This window comes from Haliotis cracherodii, unplaced genomic scaffold, assembly GCF_022045235.1.
Source record: "Haliotis cracherodii isolate W230 unplaced genomic scaffold, xgHalCrac1.p SCAF_23, whole genome shotgun sequence".
NCBI lineage: Eukaryota > Metazoa > Mollusca > Gastropoda > Lepetellida > Haliotidae > Haliotis > Haliotis cracherodii.
In genome coordinates, this window is record NW_027266279.1 from 9,200,472 (window position 1) to 9,221,048 (window position 20,577).

The 20,577-nt window shown below is 41.4% G+C and overlaps 1 protein-coding gene across 1 annotated transcript; it reads right to left on the bottom strand.

The window, feature by feature from the left end:
• Window positions 1-9: 9 nt before the first annotated feature.
• Window positions 10-19,430, bottom strand: LOC139471748 (uncharacterized). The gene is made up of 8 exons (XM_071254230.1): window positions 19,387-19,430; window positions 9,071-9,271; window positions 8,235-8,509; window positions 5,507-7,053; window positions 3,647-4,261; window positions 2,554-2,834; window positions 1,777-1,962; window positions 10-690 (listed from the first exon to the last, which is right to left on the bottom strand). The coding sequence occupies exons 1-8, from the start codon at window positions 19,426-19,428 to the stop codon at window positions 538-540; spliced, it is 3,300 nt and encodes a 1,099-aa protein (XP_071110331.1). The 5' UTR covers window positions 19,429-19,430; the 3' UTR covers window positions 10-537.
• Window positions 19,431-20,577: the final 1,147 nt, after the last annotated feature.

A 20,577-nucleotide genomic window follows, 5' to 3' on the forward strand; every position in this document is an offset into this window, starting at 1 on the left:
ATCAGTTCCATTTAAAGAACGTGTTATAACTATTGTTTGTTATTGCTTAAGAATAATATTCTAGATCTGTTTTTATGGACGCTAAACAATCAACATGAAATATGCATATCTGATATGCTATGCCTCGTCATAATAAATAAATCAAGTGCTGTCCATGTGTTATGGCTTTGTTGATGAAGTGGACACTTCTCCTAATAACATAGGTGTTTCTCAAACAGAATGACAAAGCAGTTAATTCTAACACCATCATCTCGATATGTCTTCAAGATTTATGGTCCCGACAGAGCTATGGTCTAACATTGTCCCGTACTAGATGCATGGACACATAGTTGATCCTTCGAGTTCATGAGGTCTCACTGAATTCAACATTACATGTGTTGCCTTGACACCCTTGAAATGTCTCACAGGAAAGGCTTTCATAAGTCTATGTTTAACTATAAGGGTTACGTAATCGTAACGCTTCGATCGCCTTGAAAAACGCATGATCAGTATTTTGTTGGAGGTAGTACGGAATATGGTCGTTTCACAAGCAAACCTTTACAAATCCACTCTTGTCAAGGGAGCTAACTTGGCCTGTTTTCCCTGAGAACGTGACATTCTCCGGGCTCTGCGGGAGTTGCTGGTCCTGGGCCTTGTGTTGTGGATGTCCTCGCCCATGCGTGTCTCGATCTCGTTAATCAGCCCCTTTGTCTGAAAGTGTAGGAAATCCATTAACAAATGTGTCCACGATTTCTGTACCCTTTCCGAAGACTTTAGAATACACAATGAATCCACGTTAGAGCGAAAAGCTTCGGGATTCTGTTTTTTCAAATGAATACTCATTTAATCATATAATGAACAACAAAATATATTTTGTTACATGACACAAATCTTTTTTGGATCAAATGAGAAAATGTCATTGGTCGACTTTTGGCTAAAGAAAGAGATCATGGTGTGACTATTGTATTGAAAATGTGTATGTCCATTGTTTATCGACTCGAGGCAATGTTTAATACCACCAGCGAACGACTTTGTAGTGGCAGATCTGGAGTCACTATCACAAGACTGTTATATGCATTGGATTAAGTTGCTGGACTGGTTCCAAATAGCCATGGTAACTATACGGAACACAATGAGAACCAATGTCAGTGACACCATTCTCAGGCATTGCCAGAAGGGTGTGTAGACTGTCAGCCCTCTGTTCAGTTCTGGCCTAAGACCATAGTCTCCAATGGCCTCTGCCTGGAGATTTTTGTCGTTTTTGAGTGGATTTTCTAATGGCGATGTGTACAATGGAATGGTGAATGGTATACAGACAACTGTGATATGATGTAAAATGCTTGAGGCGACTCAAATTTCATGGTTTGGGTTGGTATCGGTCTCAACAAGAAAACTGCCCTTGCCACCTTTTAAAGATGTTGGTTTTGGTGGAGGAAATGCTGAGCGCTACATTGATCAGGTTTTGAGGACGGATGTTGTACCCTCTTTTGCAGACGTATTTTACGGAGCAGATTATGTGACCCACGATGTCTCCTAGAATTGCAGACAATTCAGATCTAGACATGAAAAACAGCCGAAGCTAGACATCCAGACCTGATTAATTGAGGGTCAACTCAGCTAGACATATGCGATGGTTGTTTCTTTGAACTTACCACTCTGGCTTCATTCACAGAGAGAAAGCCCAGGCAAGCTCAGGCCAAGTTCTTAGAAAGACATTTAAACATCCAGACATAGGTGGTGGCCCTTTACTTACCACTTGGGTCTGATTCATCGACAGACCCCCACATGCCAACTCACCCAGACATAGAAGGTGGCCGCTCCAGCACTGACCACTCGGACCTGATTGAGGGTCAAGTCCTTGAGGATCACTTTGGCACCCATGGCAATGTCCGGTTCCAGTTTGTTGATGTCAAACTTCTCCACACGCCGCTTCAGGGACTCCTTCCCCGTCCTGCTTAAGATATTCTGTACCTTGATCCACTCCTGCAAGGTGCATGAACGGATCAGTTAGTGTGGCGTTGTGCCGTTATTGTATACAAATTATTGGATTTAGTTTTGCAACACATTTAGCCGTTTTCCATTCCATATATCAGTGGAGGACACCAAAGTTAACAAGCCAATGCTTTAACCACGAGGCTGCACACGATTTTATCTTAGATGGATAAATGGATAATATAAACAAATTCGATATTAAGCTTTGTACCAGAATCAAAATAATATGCAATTGAGGTCACTTGGAAGGAACTACTTATGATAAGCCCCATTCATTGAATGTGACACCAACAAAATATTTCTTCAATGTCATGATAAAATTTAGACATTGATTCCAGATGTATGTGTCTAAATAAACATAGATGCAAAAATTTTGGCATAGTATGACAGAAATGTGAAGGAAAAAGAGTTTGACCTTGATCTTGAACTGTGACAACTGAAGCTTTGTATTCACTCGTGTTTTTCAGTGATGAAAATGAATATTAACATCAATTATATTGAACTAGAATCAAGATATTTATACTTTCGGGTCGCATCACACAATATTCCCAAGATGTGACAAATAATCTCTATGTCCAGTACCTTTGTCTCTTCCACGAAATGCCCCAGTATGAGCAGCGTTGCACTGAGCACCTTGCTTACTGCAGGTGGAGGGGCGGCATATCCTTTGATTTCAGCTACAGTGTTCTGGTCCAGTTCCAGAACGGCGTGCAACAGTTTCCGGATGTGCTGGAGCCTCTCGATGAGACTCTTGGCTTTCTTCATCTCGTCCATCATGGCGGACTGGTAGTTCTTGTCTCGTATCATTGTCGTGATCGCTATGAGGCGCTGGAGCTCACGTGCTGCAATAGCTTCCATTAACTCTGATGACACACAGACAAATTAGTCAAGTAATAGTAGTTGCCATACGAGACTGATTATATGCAACTGCATAACTTTATCAATTTAAAATGATTAAGTGTGTGCGATGCGGCTGGCATTTTTGAAAGCAGTAATTATTTGTGAGATTGTTTAGGATAATGAATAATGTTAGACCATGTAGTTCCGTTTTATGCCACAGCCAGCACTATCCAAACTAATGACGATGGCCAGTAAATTAAAGTGTGGACAGACAGATTAATATACTGAGCAACATTACACACCTTTGTGCACGATGACATGCACCCAACCAAGCCGTCGAGGGATTGTCCCAATATAGACAAAGTTTAATCGTATTATTTTTAGGGGCGTTAAATGGCAGGTACAGTTAAAATGTGTGAATGTGAAATGTGTTTTTTAATTAATTGAAAACCTGTCTTTCAACTGAAGTAATGTTGGTAAAAAACATTTGTCATGGACTTTGTTTCAATGTTTGACACACTTTTTAATACATGAATCGCTAATTGATTTTGTAGTTTACTTTGACATCATTTTTGTAATGGAAATAAAATGAACGTAAATTAACAAACATCTGCAATTTGCATGCTACTGTACAGAAATTCCTTTATACTTGAAAGGCACATGGATAATGTTTAATCGTTGGAAGGTGACATTGAAGACCTGTCACGCAAACGGGTTCAATAAGAGAAGGCCTGCACAGTGTTCACTACCATAGTTCACTGCAGCCTTACTTATGTCACAAGTATGCATTGCTTATTTGGGATAGATAATAAAAATCCTCTGAAGTAATACATACCTTTCCTGACCTTAATGATCTGTAATTCTCGTTCCGCACGTGCAAGTTCCTCTTTGGCTAGCTCTGCCCTTTCCTTCTCCTGGGCGTCCACTTCCTCAATCATGCCCTTTATCACTTCTGGTTCCTCTTCCAGTGGCGCCACAACAGAGATTGCCGGGAGCACAGCATTACCATTAGGGATAGGGATGCTTTCTTCTTCTTTTTCGCGTGGGATGATTTTGTCAAGTTTAATTCTGCCAACATCATTTGTATCGTCAATTACTGTGGTTAAATCACGTGGTGTCTTGTTATCTCGAGGTGTTTTCTTATCACCACGTGGTGTCTCTTCATTTCTAAGCGTTTCATTCTCATCACGAGGTGTCTTGTTATCTCGAGGTGTTTTTTCTTTGTTCTCAGGTGCTGCTGCATCAGTATTGTCATTCTCATCACGTGGTGTTTTATCTTTTCGGGGTGTTTCTTTCTTGTTCCTTGGGGAAGGGGGAATCTTTTCTTTGCGAGCTGACCTATTACTATTTGTCACCTCCTTCATGTCTGCTATAGCTTTGACTAGTTCCTCCTCATCCTGTGTCACTATGGCAAAATCCATCCGTTTCTTGATTTCCTCCTCGGGTTCATCTTAATACAAAAATTGATGGTTAACAATTATTGTACATCAACATTATTATCTGCATGGGGTTTAACTTTGCGGTCAAGATTATTACACTACTAATGGGGGGGGGGGGGGGGGGGGGGGGCACGGGGGGCACAGGGGGCACAGTACTCTAAGGCGCCGCGATTCGCTGAGTTGCCTCCCTTGGGCACGCCAGAAACCTATGATTCGAATCCCGGTTCGCCCCAATTACCTTTCTAGATTTGTCAGCACCATACCCGTGCTCGTGGGTTTCACTGAAGTAATAAACGTCAGAGACCTGCATCACTTCAGCCTTTCCTCCCACATTAAGCTGACACGCCGTGCTATAACTGGAATACTCTTAAAAGCGGAGTTAAACCCAACTCACTCACTCACTCACTAATACGGATAGTTTTAAAAGGTGAGTTCTCTGAAATACCAAGCTGCAGTTAAGCATTGGATACCCAACTATACACAGTATAATAACTGCGAGCAGACCAGGGCTTAGCGTTTTTTTGGCGCTGAACTATTTTAAGCCAAAATTAAAGGACGGTAGTTACGTTAATCTAGCTTTAAGGGGGCGGTCGGGTAGCCTGGTGGTTAAAGCGTTCGCCGAAGACTGGGGTTCGATTCCCGACAGGGGTACAATGTGTACCATTAGTGGTGTTCCGCGCCGTGATATTGCTGGAATATTGGTAAAAGTGGCGTAAACCATACTCACTAACTCACTCACATAGCTTTAAGATCGTTTTGTGTAAGTAGGCCCTGGCCTTGTTTTAACCCCATAATGCTGAGCGCCAGGCAGAATAAGAAGTACTATCTTTTAACGTCTTTTGGTATGACGTGGCCAGGGAATCACACCACCAACCTTCCTCTCTCCAGGCAGATGTTCTATCCACTACACATTGAAGGTTGTTGAGCACTACATCGGTCATTTAAGCAATAAATTCGTAACAAAGGATATGATGATGACAGATGATGACGATGAGTATGAACTTTAATGCATTGCTACCGTATGAAAAGCAAAAAGGTGTCACATGAGCATACACATCAATTATCTCATTTCTAAAAACACTTGTTGAAAGAAATGTTGAAATAGACCTCCTGATACTTTGACATTATTATAGTTCAATTGTCATTTGAATATATAGCTAGGTGTACAGCAATAGCTATATCTAAAACAGACATTTCGAGTTCTGGTTTCCCCATCAAATGCATTTATAACTGAATATCTTTTTGCAATACCTTACCTTCAGGTCCTGGTGTTTCTGCTGGCGTTTCAATGTTGGTCAAGATGATGGGGGTCCTGATTTCCTCGTCTGCCCTCACATAGGATATTACATAGTCCACAACATTCTCAAATACTCCTCCCTCAGTGGGTTTAGCTATCAACTTAAAGCCGTAATTGCCCAACTTTGGGAGTCGCACTGTGTATGTGACAATGTCCCCGTTCACCTCCTCGGACACCAGTCTCTTTGCGTCAGAGATCATCAACTCTGTCCCAACAAGAGAACAGGAGTGTTCCACTGGCTTCGTCAGCTGAAAGTCCAGCTTCACTTCATCAACAGCAGTCTTGATTATACCGGTCTTGTGTGACAGGGGTTCAATACCCAAGCTCACATCAATCTTCCCAAGGCCAGTTCCTTTGTCAAATCCTCTAGGGTATGCATCCTTGGATTTCTTCTGCTCAGACACTACAATGTAATTACAGATGTTTTCATCCGTTTGTTCCTTCTCGTCTTTTGTGGCGTACAGTTTAAGGGCATACTCCCCCTTCCTAGGCAGACGCACATTAAAGATGATGCGATCTCCTTCAGTTCTGTACACAACCCTGTCCTTAAGTTTTTCCTCTTTTACTCCACCTTTGGAAATTCGACCAATGAATTTCATATTTTTCAGCTTTTCTTTGTCATGTATAGCAAACTCCACTTCAGCCTCTCCACCAGAATCTGCTCTGATCATCCCACTGCTATGTGAGATGGGTGTCAGACCCATCTGCTTCAGTGTGAGCCCTGGACCCCATCCAAGAGCTGGTTGATCTGGGTAGGGCTGGCATCGCGCCTTTGCCTTTGTGAACCTGATCTTGTACAAACATATCCAGTCATAATCATAGCCTGGAGACTTGTTTCTGGTGTCCATACCGACAACCTCCAGTCTAAACGTTCCCGCAACAGGGGACCTGATTTTAATGCTGAGCTGATCGGATTTTGGTCTCTGAAGCAACAAATACCGATCATACTTTGGAGAAAATCCTTGCACCGTCTTTCCTTCTTGCCGAAATAACAAACAGTAATATTTATGATGAATGGCATCTTTTCTTAATCCAAAGAATATCTCGACTTCTCCAGTCGTGGATGTAATGACACAGTCTTTGTGTGAGAGGACGGACATGCCAAGATTGAAAAAACGATCCTTCAGGAAAACCATCTCCTCGAACCGCTCGGGTGTTATGGGCGTTGACCGTAACTGCCACTGTGGACAGGCAGGAAGGTGGGTTGAGATGATCTGTCTGGGGTCACATAAGAAGTAGTTCTCGTCACAGGTAAACATGAATCCTTTCTTTTGGGGAGCATCTACATCAAGCGATTCTTCTTTTCCGTCATTATCCAGCCATTCATCCCCGCCGGAACTTCCCACAGCGCAGGCACCCCAGTAGGTGTTGAGTAGCCACCAGTCTCCACCAATCAGAACACCGTTCCATTCACCGTAATGGAGCTTGTCATCTATTGGTTGTCCTACATCGTAGGTTGAACCTTTCATCTTGCCGTGGATGATCACGCACGTAACATTAGCCAGCCTACAATGTGCAAGTATATACATTTTCAACTCTTATTTTCCTGATTTTAACTTGAAAATGATTAAATACAACGCTATTGTTAGTTTATTTGTTATCTAATATTCCAGCTATATGACGTCGGCCTGTCTGGACCAGACCATCCAGTGATTGGTATTATGAGAAACGATCCACACCGTCCGGATACGATGACACGCAATTAACCATGTCACCGAAACCCATCTTCCCAAGGCAAGAGAGTTAACTGACTATAAAAGTCCTGTTTCCACCCTTGCCGAACTCGGCTGGTATTATGGTGTTACATTTTGGCTGGCCTAACGAGTCTATGCATAGTCCAGTCACAATCGCGCAACGAAATCGAAATTCTGTTTGCAAACTGTCATGAAGATTTTGGTCGATTGCAGGATTTGCAAATCATTTGTACTTCCAACTCGATGTCAATAGAATATTTCCAGATCTTTTCATGATTTTAATCAAGGTGCTAACGTGATTTTTTTTATGTATTTCGGGATGTAAGACCCGTTTTATCACAATATAGATCTTGATTATAGATCAGATCGTCTTGACCGGGCGCCGCCATTTTGTTTGAGCAAATGCAAGAGGTACGGGAGGTGGAATCTCATTGGTCCATAGGAGTGAGTGAGTGAGTATGGTTTTACGCCGCTTTTAGCAATATTCCAGCAATATCACGGCGGGGGACACCAGAAATGGGCTTCACACATTGTACCCATGTCGGAAATCGAACCCGTGTCTTCGGCGTGACGAGCGAACGCTTTAACCACTAGGCTACCCGACCGCCCCCTTGGTCCATAGGAGAGGCATAGAGGGGACATAACTCGCAATAGCCACTGGTGGCGCTACGATCGAGCCCAGGAATCCTAGCCTAATTCGGCAAGGGTGGAAACTGGACTTTTAAAATCAGTTAACTCTCTTGCCTCGGGAAGATGCCGAAACTGATCACTTGATCCATTAAATTGCCTCTTACTGCATTTGTAGACGGGTGCCTGTCCTAACCCAGAATCCCCATGCGGTACAACGCTATTGCAACGCAATGCTGATTACAAATATTTTACTTTTATTTAAGTAATAATCATCATGTGATTTTCTATTGCAAGTTGATGCTATTGTGACGAAATATGCAGAGGACTCGAGTTGGCCACGTCCCAGTACTAGGAAAAGCTCACCTGCACAGAATACTGACAAGCTGAGCAAAGTTCCCCTTCTTGTTCTTGATCCTCCAGAATTGAAACAATGGTGTGGTGGGATCGGGGGACTTCTTCGGCATGGTCATCGTGTCGACATGTTGCGCAGTCACCCATCTGTAGATAGCCCGCACTTTGGTCAGCACTTCGTGGTCCTTGTCCTGAGTCTGGTTCTTGTCCTTTGACTTGACCTTGGGCTCCTCTAGTAAGTAGGAGATCAGCTTGGGGTACGGTTCCTTCAGGAGACTGGTAGGTGCCTGGGGATGAAGAACATTGGCGGATCACGAAGTCATCGTGGTTTACAATTCGGACTATATCATGAGCATGTGTTTATGAATCACTTTCAAATAGTAATGATACCAGGTATTCTCGAAAAGGTGAGCATATTCTGCACCACTGTGGACACACGTCACAAACACATGCAAAGGTAAGTCAATTGTTCTCCTTAAAAAAACACGGGGACATATGGTACAAGTCAAAATAGGGAATTACATCGGACACCATATTTATCAAATTTGGAAATGTACTCCACATGTCTACCATTAAACATTTTGAAAGCGTTACTGAGGCCTTGAACATGGTAACCTTGATCAAATAACTGAGCAAGAGTCGTATGACACATGTTCTTTGTTCTATAAGGACCGACCATTTAATATTCTCGGTGGAGGTCGAGGTGGGGGCATGACACATTATTTTCAAAATATCTAATGTGCAGTTTACCATTATTTTTTGGACAAGTTATATGATTATACAGTTTTCAGATACTGGTAGCTGAGGCTTGAAGGTGCATTTGGCATGAACACACATCGTGGACTCACCGCGTCGGCTCGTCTATCAATATCCACAAAGTCTCTTGGATCAAAGATGTCTTCTTTAGAGCAAGATGGCGGATGAGGAGGTGGAAGTTGTTCGACCTTGCTGAGTTTGTCGACATAGAGGAAGTGCTTCTCGGAGTACACGTAGTTGGCCTGGATCTTGTAGGTGGACATAAAACACCCGCTCAGCCCCGACAGGGTGGACTGTAACAGAAACCAGGAATACCATGACGACAATATCTCAGCCCCGACAGGGTGGACTGTAACAGAAACCAGGAATACCATGACGACAATATCTCAGCCCCGACAGGGTAGACTGTAACAGAAACCAGGAATACCATGACGACAATACCTCAGCCCCGACTGGGTGGACTGTAACAGAAACCAGGGATACCATGGCGACAATATCTCAGCCCCGACAGAGTGGACTTAACAGAAACCAGGAATACCATGACGACAATACCTCAGCCCCGACAGGTCGGACTGTAACAGAAACCAGGAATACCATGACGACAATATCTCAGCCCCAACAGGGTGGACTGTAACAGAAACCAGGAATACCATGACGACAATATCTCAGCCCCGACAGGGTGGACTGTAACAGAAACCAGGAATACCATGACGACAATATCTCAGCCCCAACAGGGTGGACTGTAACAGAAACCAGGAATACCATGACGACAATATCTCAGCCCCGACAGGGTGGACTGTAACAGAAACCAGGAATACCATGACGACAATATTTCAGCCCCGACAGGGTGGACTTAACAGAAACCAGGAATACCATGACGACAATATCTCAGCCCCAACAGGGTGGACTGTAACAGAAACCAGGAATACCATGACGACAATATTTCAGCCCCGACAGGGTGGACTTAACAGAAACCAGGAATACCATGACGACAATATCTCAGCCCCAACAGGGTGGACTGTAACAGAAACCAGGAATACCATGACGACAATATCTCAGCCCCGACAGGGTGGACTGTAACAGAAACCAGGAATACCATGACGACAATATTTCAGCCCCGACAGGGTGGACTTAACAGAAACCAGGAATACCATGACGACAATATCTCAGCCCCAACAGGGTGGACTGTAACAGAAACCAGGAATACCATGACGACAGAACAGGATTCATCACCAACATCGCTCATGTCGCAGAGTTTACACGTTCGTTCATTGACAGGGATTTTGTGCCACCTACCTAGTTCAATAGGTAAATGGTGGCATGAGGTTCTAAACAGAAGGAAGTTTACAGCCAACGAGAAAGGGATAACTAATTAATACTTTTCAAGGACGAGTTCAGTTTTAAAAATGCGATATGTGATACCTTTAGAAGAAAGTGTACTCTCTGCATTCCATGTTTGAGTTGCTATATCAAATAATCTTAACGACATGGTAGATTTAAGGACATTAGGAGGAACTGCTTGTTGGCTCAACCAATAGAAACTGTAGCCCGTTTCATTGAAAATACTTTCGAAACATTTTATCCATTTATGACAGCCATTGTTTGAACAGACTTCATTATATAACATTTTATAAAGAATTCTTGATAACTTTTGTTCTTTGCCATTTAATATTATATGCTTACTCTTGTCTCTTTTTGTACCACCAAAAGCTATATTTTTTGTTGATATGCAATCTCCGTTTTTTGCAGTAAAGTGGGAAAATATCAAACATATTTTGTCAATTTTGATTATAAAAAGCTAACAAAACTGTATCATCTGCAATGCAAACAAAACAACGGAGAGATCTAACAGACCATTAAGTGACAGATTGAACAGAAACACCAGGGCAGTTTTGAGAATATAAAAACGGTTCCAGATCATTTAGAAAGAATGGAAACATTATTGGGACATATTTTCTCCTTGACGGACACCAATAAGACAACGGAATTGTTCTGAATATACACACACATGATTTAATGCCAAAGTACATATTAACAATAATACGAATAAGTTTTACAATCAATACCTTGTGGTAACATTTATCAACCTATACGCCAAACATTGTAAAAACTTTTTGGAAATCAACGAAACCACAATACAATATTTTATTTTTATTTTTTTTGTAAATCAATAATTGCATACAGGGTAAAAATATTTTCATTTGTGGAGTAGCCATGTCTTAAAACCGCTTGTGATTCTGACAGAATGTTATTACTTTTCAACATAATCTTTTATTTTAATAACTGTGGTAAACAATTTTCCGAGGCAACTTATAAGACTTATAGGTTGAAAGTTTCAAGGGTCATCTGTACTTCTTTTACCTTTGGGGGGCACGGATGGCCCAGTCGTCTAAGGCGCCGCGATTTGCTGTGCAGAGTTGCGTCCCTTGGGCACGCCAGAAACATATGATTGTGGGTTCGAATCCCGGTTCGCCCCAATTATGTTTCTAGGTTTGTCAGCACCATACCCGTGCTCTTTGGTTTCACCGAAGTGGTAAACGTCCGAGACCTGCATCACTTCGGGCTTTCCTCCCACATTAAGCTGACACGCCGCGACTGGAATACTGTTAAAAGCGGCGTTAAACCCAACTCACTCACTCACTCACTCACCTTTGTAGATCGGACGATAATTCCGTTTAATCTTTGTTCGGGAAACATCCCAGTGTCAAATATAAGATTAAATAGTCTGGTATACAAGGGTAAAAATGTTGGCACCGAAGTTTTAATATATTCATTGGTAATGTTATCCTGGCTACATGTCTTGTTATTCTTTAGTAGTTTGATGGCGTATTCAAATTCTTGTTCGCTTAAATGTTTCAAATATCTTTACAATTATGACATCAAAATTATTATTATATTCAATCTACTCATCAGGGATAGAGTCTACATAATCTGCATTTATGTTTTTGAAATAGTCAAAAAGTGTATCAATTGGCGGTAAATTGGCATCATTTTCTGATTAACGTAACATTTTCCAAAATGAGCGGGTGTCATTTATCCGTAAATTAACAATATTGTTTTGCATTTTGAGGTGATGACTGTTATAGAATTGGAGGAGGTTTTTTTTCATAACGTCGACAACTGTTTAAAAGTTTAGTTTTGTTTTGTAAACATTTATGTTATTAAAATTCCGTTTTGCCTGGTGATACCGTCCCCTACTGATCTTACAGTGTCGTCCGAACCAGGGCTCAGATCTATTACATCCGGGTCTATCCGGCGGATACCATGATTGACACGCTTCAGACCAAATGCTGATTTTACTGTGAGTAAGAAAATGTTGTTAATATTATGTACAATAAGGTTTATATCGTCATTACAAATACCGCCGGGCACCAAGGAATCACATACAAGAAATGTCACTGTTTTTAATTGATTGTACAAAATCGTCAGCGTGCCTCTTATCCCAGAGTCTCGGGATGCACGTGGAGTCGGTGTTGTCAATTTCAGAATCTTATATTGTTAACATTCGTTGATTCACATTTTGAAAGCATTTTCAGAGCGCAATGGGCATCAGATAAAATAGGATCAAAATTGTCAACTTCAAAATCAGAAACATATTTTAAAGTGCCTAGAGAAGAGACGGTATAATCAATGACACAGCAATGTTAACAGGTATTTTCCCTAACACCCTCATCTTAACCAACTCTGCCATTTCCAATAAACAGTGAGTTATTTTTACACATGTGCCTGAGTTTATGTCCGTGGTTATTCACACTCTCAGAATCCCTAGAACATCTTTTATCTAAAATGCCTAGGTCAGATAAGCAATCAATGTCATTTACTTCATCGATTATATCATTTGGTATACCCAGGTGTTTTGACATAACACTTTCAACATAAACGATATCAAAGAAGTGAGGGGCCGATTCTTTCATATTACTATAGTTAATATGTCACAAGATGACATGAAAGAATCGAGTGGTCCTTCACTTCTTTTGAGTAGTATGGAGCAGCATCGGCTGCCACGTGTTACGAATGTCTCACACATTTAACATATGGCTTACACGTCCATATCCTAGCATTAGTGATTATAAGAAACACGGTTCACCAGGGTCATGCCGTGTACAGTACAGTGTACAATGCTACTGAACATTTAAGGGGGCACGGGTGGCCCAGTCGTCTAAGGCGCCGCGATTCGCTGTGCAGAGTTGCGTCCCTTGGACACGCAAGAAACCTATGGTAGTGGGTTCGAATCCTGGTTCGCCCCGATTATGTTTCAAGGTTTGTCAGCACCATACCCGTGCTCGTGGGTTTCACCGAAGTGGTCAACGTCTGAGGCCTGCATCACTTCGGGCTTTCCTCCCACATTAAGCTGACACGCCGTGATATAACTGTATTACTGTTAAAAGCGGCGTTAAACCCAACTCACTCACCACTGAACATTTAAAGTTTCTTATGAAATATACACAGATGTGAAAGAGTGAAACGTAAATGCATAATCCTCCTACCAGACATGCACCTTTTTACAGAAATACCAGTGAACCCCGTTAATCCACACGGCATCGTTCAAAGTTAAATCATTCGTATTAACAAATTTCCGGATTAACGAGGGCGAAGGTAAAGCTTTACGGCAACCTCGACCACAACGGAGTCAATTCGCACTCATGAGCGGATTAAGGATTAAAATAATCATGGATACGTAACAAGGACGCCATACATGACCAACAGTAATCGCCTAGGGTTGGGTTTCTGGACCAACTCGACCCGAAATAACGGCTTTTACTCCTTTAATCCTTGTGTACAGTATCTCAGATCAACAAGATGCCTATCAACACTGGGAACTTAGCTTGCCTTACTAAAATTATTTCCCTACCTCTCGTTCTTTGCTCCTACCAAACGGCATGACACTAAATGTGACTCGTTCTGCCCGACCTGTGTTCCCTCGCCCACAATCTTGAATGACTTCACCACGAAGGCAGATAAGATTTGGGGGGGGGGGGGGGGGAAGGGGGGGGAGACACGTGTCCACGTGATTACATTTATTACATTTCAATTGCGATTGTTGTGTAACCACAGGTCGTTTCAGTCTTCAAACTTCTCGCAGTTTGAGAAAACAGTTCAGTGTGCGATTTTAATGTGTTGTGTTATTTATGACGTTATTTATTGGCGTGTTGTATTCAGGTTGAAATGTAGACTGCATGTCTTCTCCCAGAGACTCCTAGCAACGCCATGTTTACCCTAGCAACCTAATCACAAGCTATCGCGTTTCAATTTGTCAAAGTGGGTTAATTGAAGGCATGAATTGAAATTCTTTGAACTGAATAATCTGATTGAACTAGGTATGCCAGTAACTATCTAAAATATAGTCACAGTCATTAATCATTCAGCTAAATGTATGTCACCTCTTGTGTCTAGATACCACTTCGATAAAACAGGCATGCCGATAATCGATGGGATAAACACTCTCTTTTCATAAAGTTGGTATTTCAACTGCATCATGGTTATATCGCGGAGTACGTGAGTGAGGCAGAAAAGTAACTGTTTACCGGTATGTATATCCCGTCCGCACTGGATGAGTGAGTGAGTTGAGTTTAACGCCGCTTTTAACAGTATTCCAGTAAAATCACGGCGTGTCAGCTTAATGTGGGGGAAAAGCCCGAAGTGATGCAGGTCTCAGGCGTTTACCACTTCGGTGAAACCCACGAGCACGGGTATGGTGCTGACAAACCTAGAAACAGAATCGTGACGAACAGGGATGCGAACCTGGATTCGAAACCACGGGAATAGGTCTCTGGCATGCCTTAGGGACGCAACACTGCAGAGCGAATAGCCGAACCTAAGACGACTGGGCCACCCGCGCCCCCTTACATCTTGGAGAAAAGCCCTGGGTGGTGCAGATCCTGGACATCTCGGGTGAAACCTAACAATACGGGTATGATGCTGACAAAGGAGCATAATAAGGGTGAATCTGGGTTTAGAACTTGTGATCAGCGCATCCTGGCACGGTTAAGGGCCGTAACTCTGCACAACGAATTCCGCCGCCTGAGGCTACTTAGCCACCCTCAGGACAGTACTCGGACATTAATATTTTAAAGTGCTGCAGCATGTTCATCAATGATTGCCCTGAAATGAGTATTGGGTGCTTATAATGTTTGACAGAGGAGCATGTCTGTCTGTCTGTCTGTCTGTCTGCGCGCGTGCGTGCGTGCGTGTGTGTGTGTTTTGGAGGTTGGAGGGTACGAACTCCCCACTTGAAAAAAAGTCAAATTTCCATGTAATTTATCAATATAGATTATACATGATACCCAGAAACTGTTCCAATTTCAGAGCAACGGTCATGAATCATATATATGTTGGAGTCAATGCATAAAATTTCAGTGATTAATTTGACAGATTGACTGATTCTACCAGTAAAACCCCGATGACAAATTATAGGATTTACTACGGTGATTAGAACTGAGCCACTACAATCTTGTGTTTTCGTATAGTTGCCATGTATTTTTTTCCGTCGAAGCACATACAGAGTACATAATCCCCATTGTGATCCCGTTTAATTTCCGTAGAATCAATACGTCAAAACAAAACAAAATTCAGGCGATTTGTATTGTGAATGAATGAATCAAGTAAATTTTAAATTGACTGAAATGTTCAGTTATTTCATAAATTGACTGAATTTAGACATTGACTCGGCCACATAGACGTCCCACAAAGTAATTCATTTGCTTTGAGGCCACCAATATCACGAAATGCCTGCCGAATGAATTTGGAAAAGCTGAATCATGTAGATATTTCTGCAGCCAGGCCCCATATGCAAACGTTCTTTGCGTATATATGATAAAAGAGTCTCCATCGTCATTTTAACCATTTTACTGTAAACATGTTTAGCTTCCCGTTCACATCTTAATATTGTGTTTGTTTGTTGTTTAACGCCGCACTCAGCAATATTCCAGCTTTATGACGGCGGTCTGTAAACACTCGAGTCTGGACCAGACAATCCAGTGACTGACATCATGAGCATCGATCCACGCAATTGGGATACGATGACATGCATCAACCAAGTCAGAGAACCTGACCATCCGATCCCGTTAGTTGCCTCTTACCACAAGCATAGTCCCCTCGTACGGCCAGCATGGGTTGCTGAAGACCTATTCCACCCGGATTGACTCTAAAGAGCTTATGTTATATTGCCTGTACAAACCGACGTTAAATAGATTTCTTGTATCTTCTCGCTACCATTTGGATATTGAATTTGTTAGTTTTTTTTATGACTGAAGATCTATTTTACACACAATAATACAGAAAACATTTCGGTACAGTTTCTAATGAAATCATCAGGTCTAACATTCCCGTGTAACGAATCATGGGAAGGTGGTAATACCCGTTTAACACACGTGTACGTTTTTATTACAGCAGGTGCAATTGATTAGCACAATACATTTACTGAGCTGATCACAGTCCATTATGTACATATAGCTAGGCACATCTTGAGTGTATACGTGCATTTCTCCTAGAGTAATCGGCCAAAAGAGAAAACACTTATATATATCCAACTTACCTTGAACATTCTGTGGTGCATATAAGTACACTTTAAGAATCGTTGTAATTCTCTCGGAGGGGGAATTTATGTAATTCGAGCAATAATACTTCATAAATCACGGTGCTGCGACAGGTTGTATTGTGTTGCTGTGGGAAATAACGCCATGCCTGCCTTATCGTTTATGTCGAACAGTAACCTGTAATAAGCGCTCGTTGATAGAGCTCCTGCATTCTTGTGTCAAATACTGCTGTAACTTGAATATATAGAATACTATACATGATCATGCAGTAAAAATATATTTTGAGACTGGATATAGAGAAAAGAATTATATTTAACACTTAATAAAACAGTGAACCCTCGTGTATCCGTATACATATTCGGATTATAGCAATACATTTTAGGCAGATAGAGGTGTCTTATGTTCTTGCGGGAGTTACATGTTCAGGTAAAATGATATTCATCTTCTATCTCCAGGTTACAAAGAGGATATATACGTAAACTTACACAAATCCCCAACCATCTCCCTTCCATAACTTTCAACCTTAACAAGCCCATTCTCAGTCTTATTATGTTTGTTTGTTGTTTAACGCCGCACCTAGCAATATTCCAGCTATATGACGGCGGTCTGTGAATAATCGAGTCTGGACCAGACAATCCAGTGATTTACATCATGAACATCGATCCACGCAATTCGGATCGATGACATGCATCAACCAAGTCAGCGAGCCTGACCACCCGATCCCGTTTGTCGCCTTTTACGACAAGCATAGTCGCATGGGTTGCTGAAGACCTATTCTACCCTGGATCTTCACGGGTCCTCAGTCTTATTAACATGTATGTATTACGTCGCTTTCTATTTATTAAATGTTACTGGATTAATGAATATAAGTGTGTTATAACGTTCCTTCATTATATATACACGTTGTAAACAGCAGTCCGGAGACCGGGGTTTTCGGACCAACGAGGATTGGACTGTCGGGGTTCGGGATAACGGGGTTATACTGTGTAGGTGACACGAAAAGTGGGAATCCTGATAAGAACAGAATGACGATGACATGTATTTGTGTGTTGTGACAAAAAGATTATTCAGGTATTATTTTATAGGGACGTACGAATTTGTTGCGTACATATAACACTTAAAGAAATATTATAAGCATCGTCTGAGGATATTCGCCAGAAACCTATGATTGTGGGTTCGAATTCCGGTTCACCCCGATTATGTTTCAAGGTTTGTCAGCACCATACCCGTGATCGTGGGTTTCATTGATACGCCGCCCTATGGCTTGAATACTGTTAAAAGCGGCGTTAAACCAAACTCACTCACTCACTCACTCACATGTCTTCACTGAGATTCATGATTTTCTGTCTACTTTCTGTTATTCCTCCCAGGCGCTCGACATTAATTGGATAAAACAAGGACTGGTCGGATTGGAGTGAATGTACTACATCTGAATAGGGTATTAATGTTAAACTGTGGCATGGCAGAGGGCCACAACTATAAAAGCGGCATTAGTCGGGACCAGTACAGGAGTAAGACGCACCGCACCGCATATCGTACACAAAAAAACAGTTGTTCAATTATCTTAATAAAAAATATGATAAAAAAGAGCCGAGAGACTCTCTTCATTTTCAGATACTGCAGTAATCTAGACTTGCCAAACATTGTAGACTTGTATTGGCTGTATTTGATATATTTGTATTCGGGTCTGTAAGACACACACAGTCATACACATTAGGAAAATAATGACACGCAATGCATTTTTATTATATTTTTTATTAAGATAATTGAACAACTGTTTGTATTTTCTACGATATGTTCATTTCACAGATTAGATCTTAGTCTAGATTATGAGAGATACATTCATTTATTCATTCACTTCAGTTATTATATAAATACCAGTAATCATTATTTTTTTCATCTTTGTGGTCTATGCTGTTGGAAACGAAATGAACAATGAAAAATATAGTGAAATATGCTTTACTGCCAATTCAACACTGAACAATGATTTTTCTGAATAACTGTGTTATTGCATAGACTGCTGCAATTATGTCTTCGTGAAATATCACGTCTTAAGCTTCTACAAGAAAGGTTGTTGTCCATTTCAATATAACGTGGCAGCTTACAACGGGTAACGCAAAGATCGTGATGTCATTCATCTACTTATAATTAGTTTTGCTTAACCCGTGGGTTTCAGATTAGATCTGGTATCCATGCTTGTCTTAAGAGCCGATTGCCGCTCAAGAGGTTGCATTGTGTAACCTGTATATGTGGACTATTATATACGTGACGCGTTCAATACGCACCCACCATGTGATATTTCTGGGGGTTGAGACGGGGGAATGGAATAAGTTTATAAACCTAATTTGTTCACTGGAAAACATAATTTATTTAAAAACAAACTGGAATATTGCTGGCTACGTCGTAAAAGATTATTCAATCACTGACATACGCATATATTCAACGGTATTTCACATTCATATTTTCATTTTTTCCCCATCTGTTATTCAAATTGGTTTAATATCAATATCAGATCACTCGAAATTGTTTGATAGGCATTACATAAAAGTTGACTGATGACGAAGTAGACACAATTTATGGATAACAACTTCTTCAATACTGTAAAGGCGACGTTTCGGAATAGATCCTCATACCGTTGTCAAGCAAGACTGAATGAGGAACATTGTACAGAATATATATAGTAGGTGGAGGATTAACAGTAACAACAATAGCATACATGAGTGGGATAACATTGGTGGGTGTTGACAACAAAGTGATGATGCTGTCACAACACGATGGACAGAGAACACATAGATGGAAGCCATGAGACAAGACGCTAATTAAACTCGAAAAGTGGACGTCCATATTCGGATCGGTGATGAAAGATAACTCACCTGGAACCCTGGCCCAACTTGATTGGAAGCGCCACATCCCATGATAGAGGTGTATGGATGTAGAGACAATTCCTAACTGTTACGCCAGTGTTTTCATCGTTGTCACCTCATGTCCAACACAACTTCAACATGGCTCTTGCTGCGGATGTCTGATATATGTTCTGTGGGTCGACGTCACCAGTATTTTCTTCATCGGTACGACTCCAAGAAGTTTCACCTGTAGCTGTGATACACTCTTTGAAGTGGCCTTTTTTCACACCTGATAAGAAACATGGCGACCCTTCAGGTAAAAAGAGTCGGCCTTTGAACCCTCCTTACGTTTGTCACTTCAACAAGCATTGGTAGATCTCAACTCGGAATGTGAACATGTGTCTTGCATGTCAGAGTACTCTCATTCCAGTGTTAACATCAATACCTGCTGCTATGTCCAGTGTTTACCAGCAGGCAAGCTAGACGGGTCATGTGTTTTGTCTGTGGTCATTGAGGCGGTGTAAGATTATTATGGGGAGTCGTAAAGCGATACCCAACAATCTTGGATAAGTGTAAGCTCAATTACGTTAAACCGCTCGATGTTTTGTGTTGTGTGGAGGAGTGTCAACGCACCTAATGTTAAATCACATTTCCACTCCACGACTGTACAGAAGGGAGTGTGTGCGTGCGTGCGTGCGTGCGTGCGTGCGTGCGTGCGTGCGTGCGTGCGTGTGAGAGAAGGGTGAGGGTATGGGGGTGGGGAGGGGGTATTTTGGAAGCAAAGCCAATGGTAAGATTCCTTTTACCCCTAGTAACAAGACGAGGATATCCCCATACACTCCTCAATTGAAAATTGCTTTTAAACATAACATCGAAATGTACAAGATTTCTGTGAACCGTCGATGTCTGTTGTCATATAAATGATATATATATATATATATATATATATATATATATATATATATATATATATATATATGTGTGTGTGTGTGTGTGTGTGTGTGTGTGTGTGTGTGTGTTATGTGAAAATTGCTTTTAAACATAACATCGAAATGTACAAGATTTCTGGGAACCGTCGATGTCCATTAATTTATAATTTACTGTTATAATGGATTGAATGAGTATATACTATTATCAATGATAATAATAATGTTAATTATAATAAATAATATATATATATATATATGTATGTGTGTGTGTGTGTGTGTGTGTGTGTGTGTG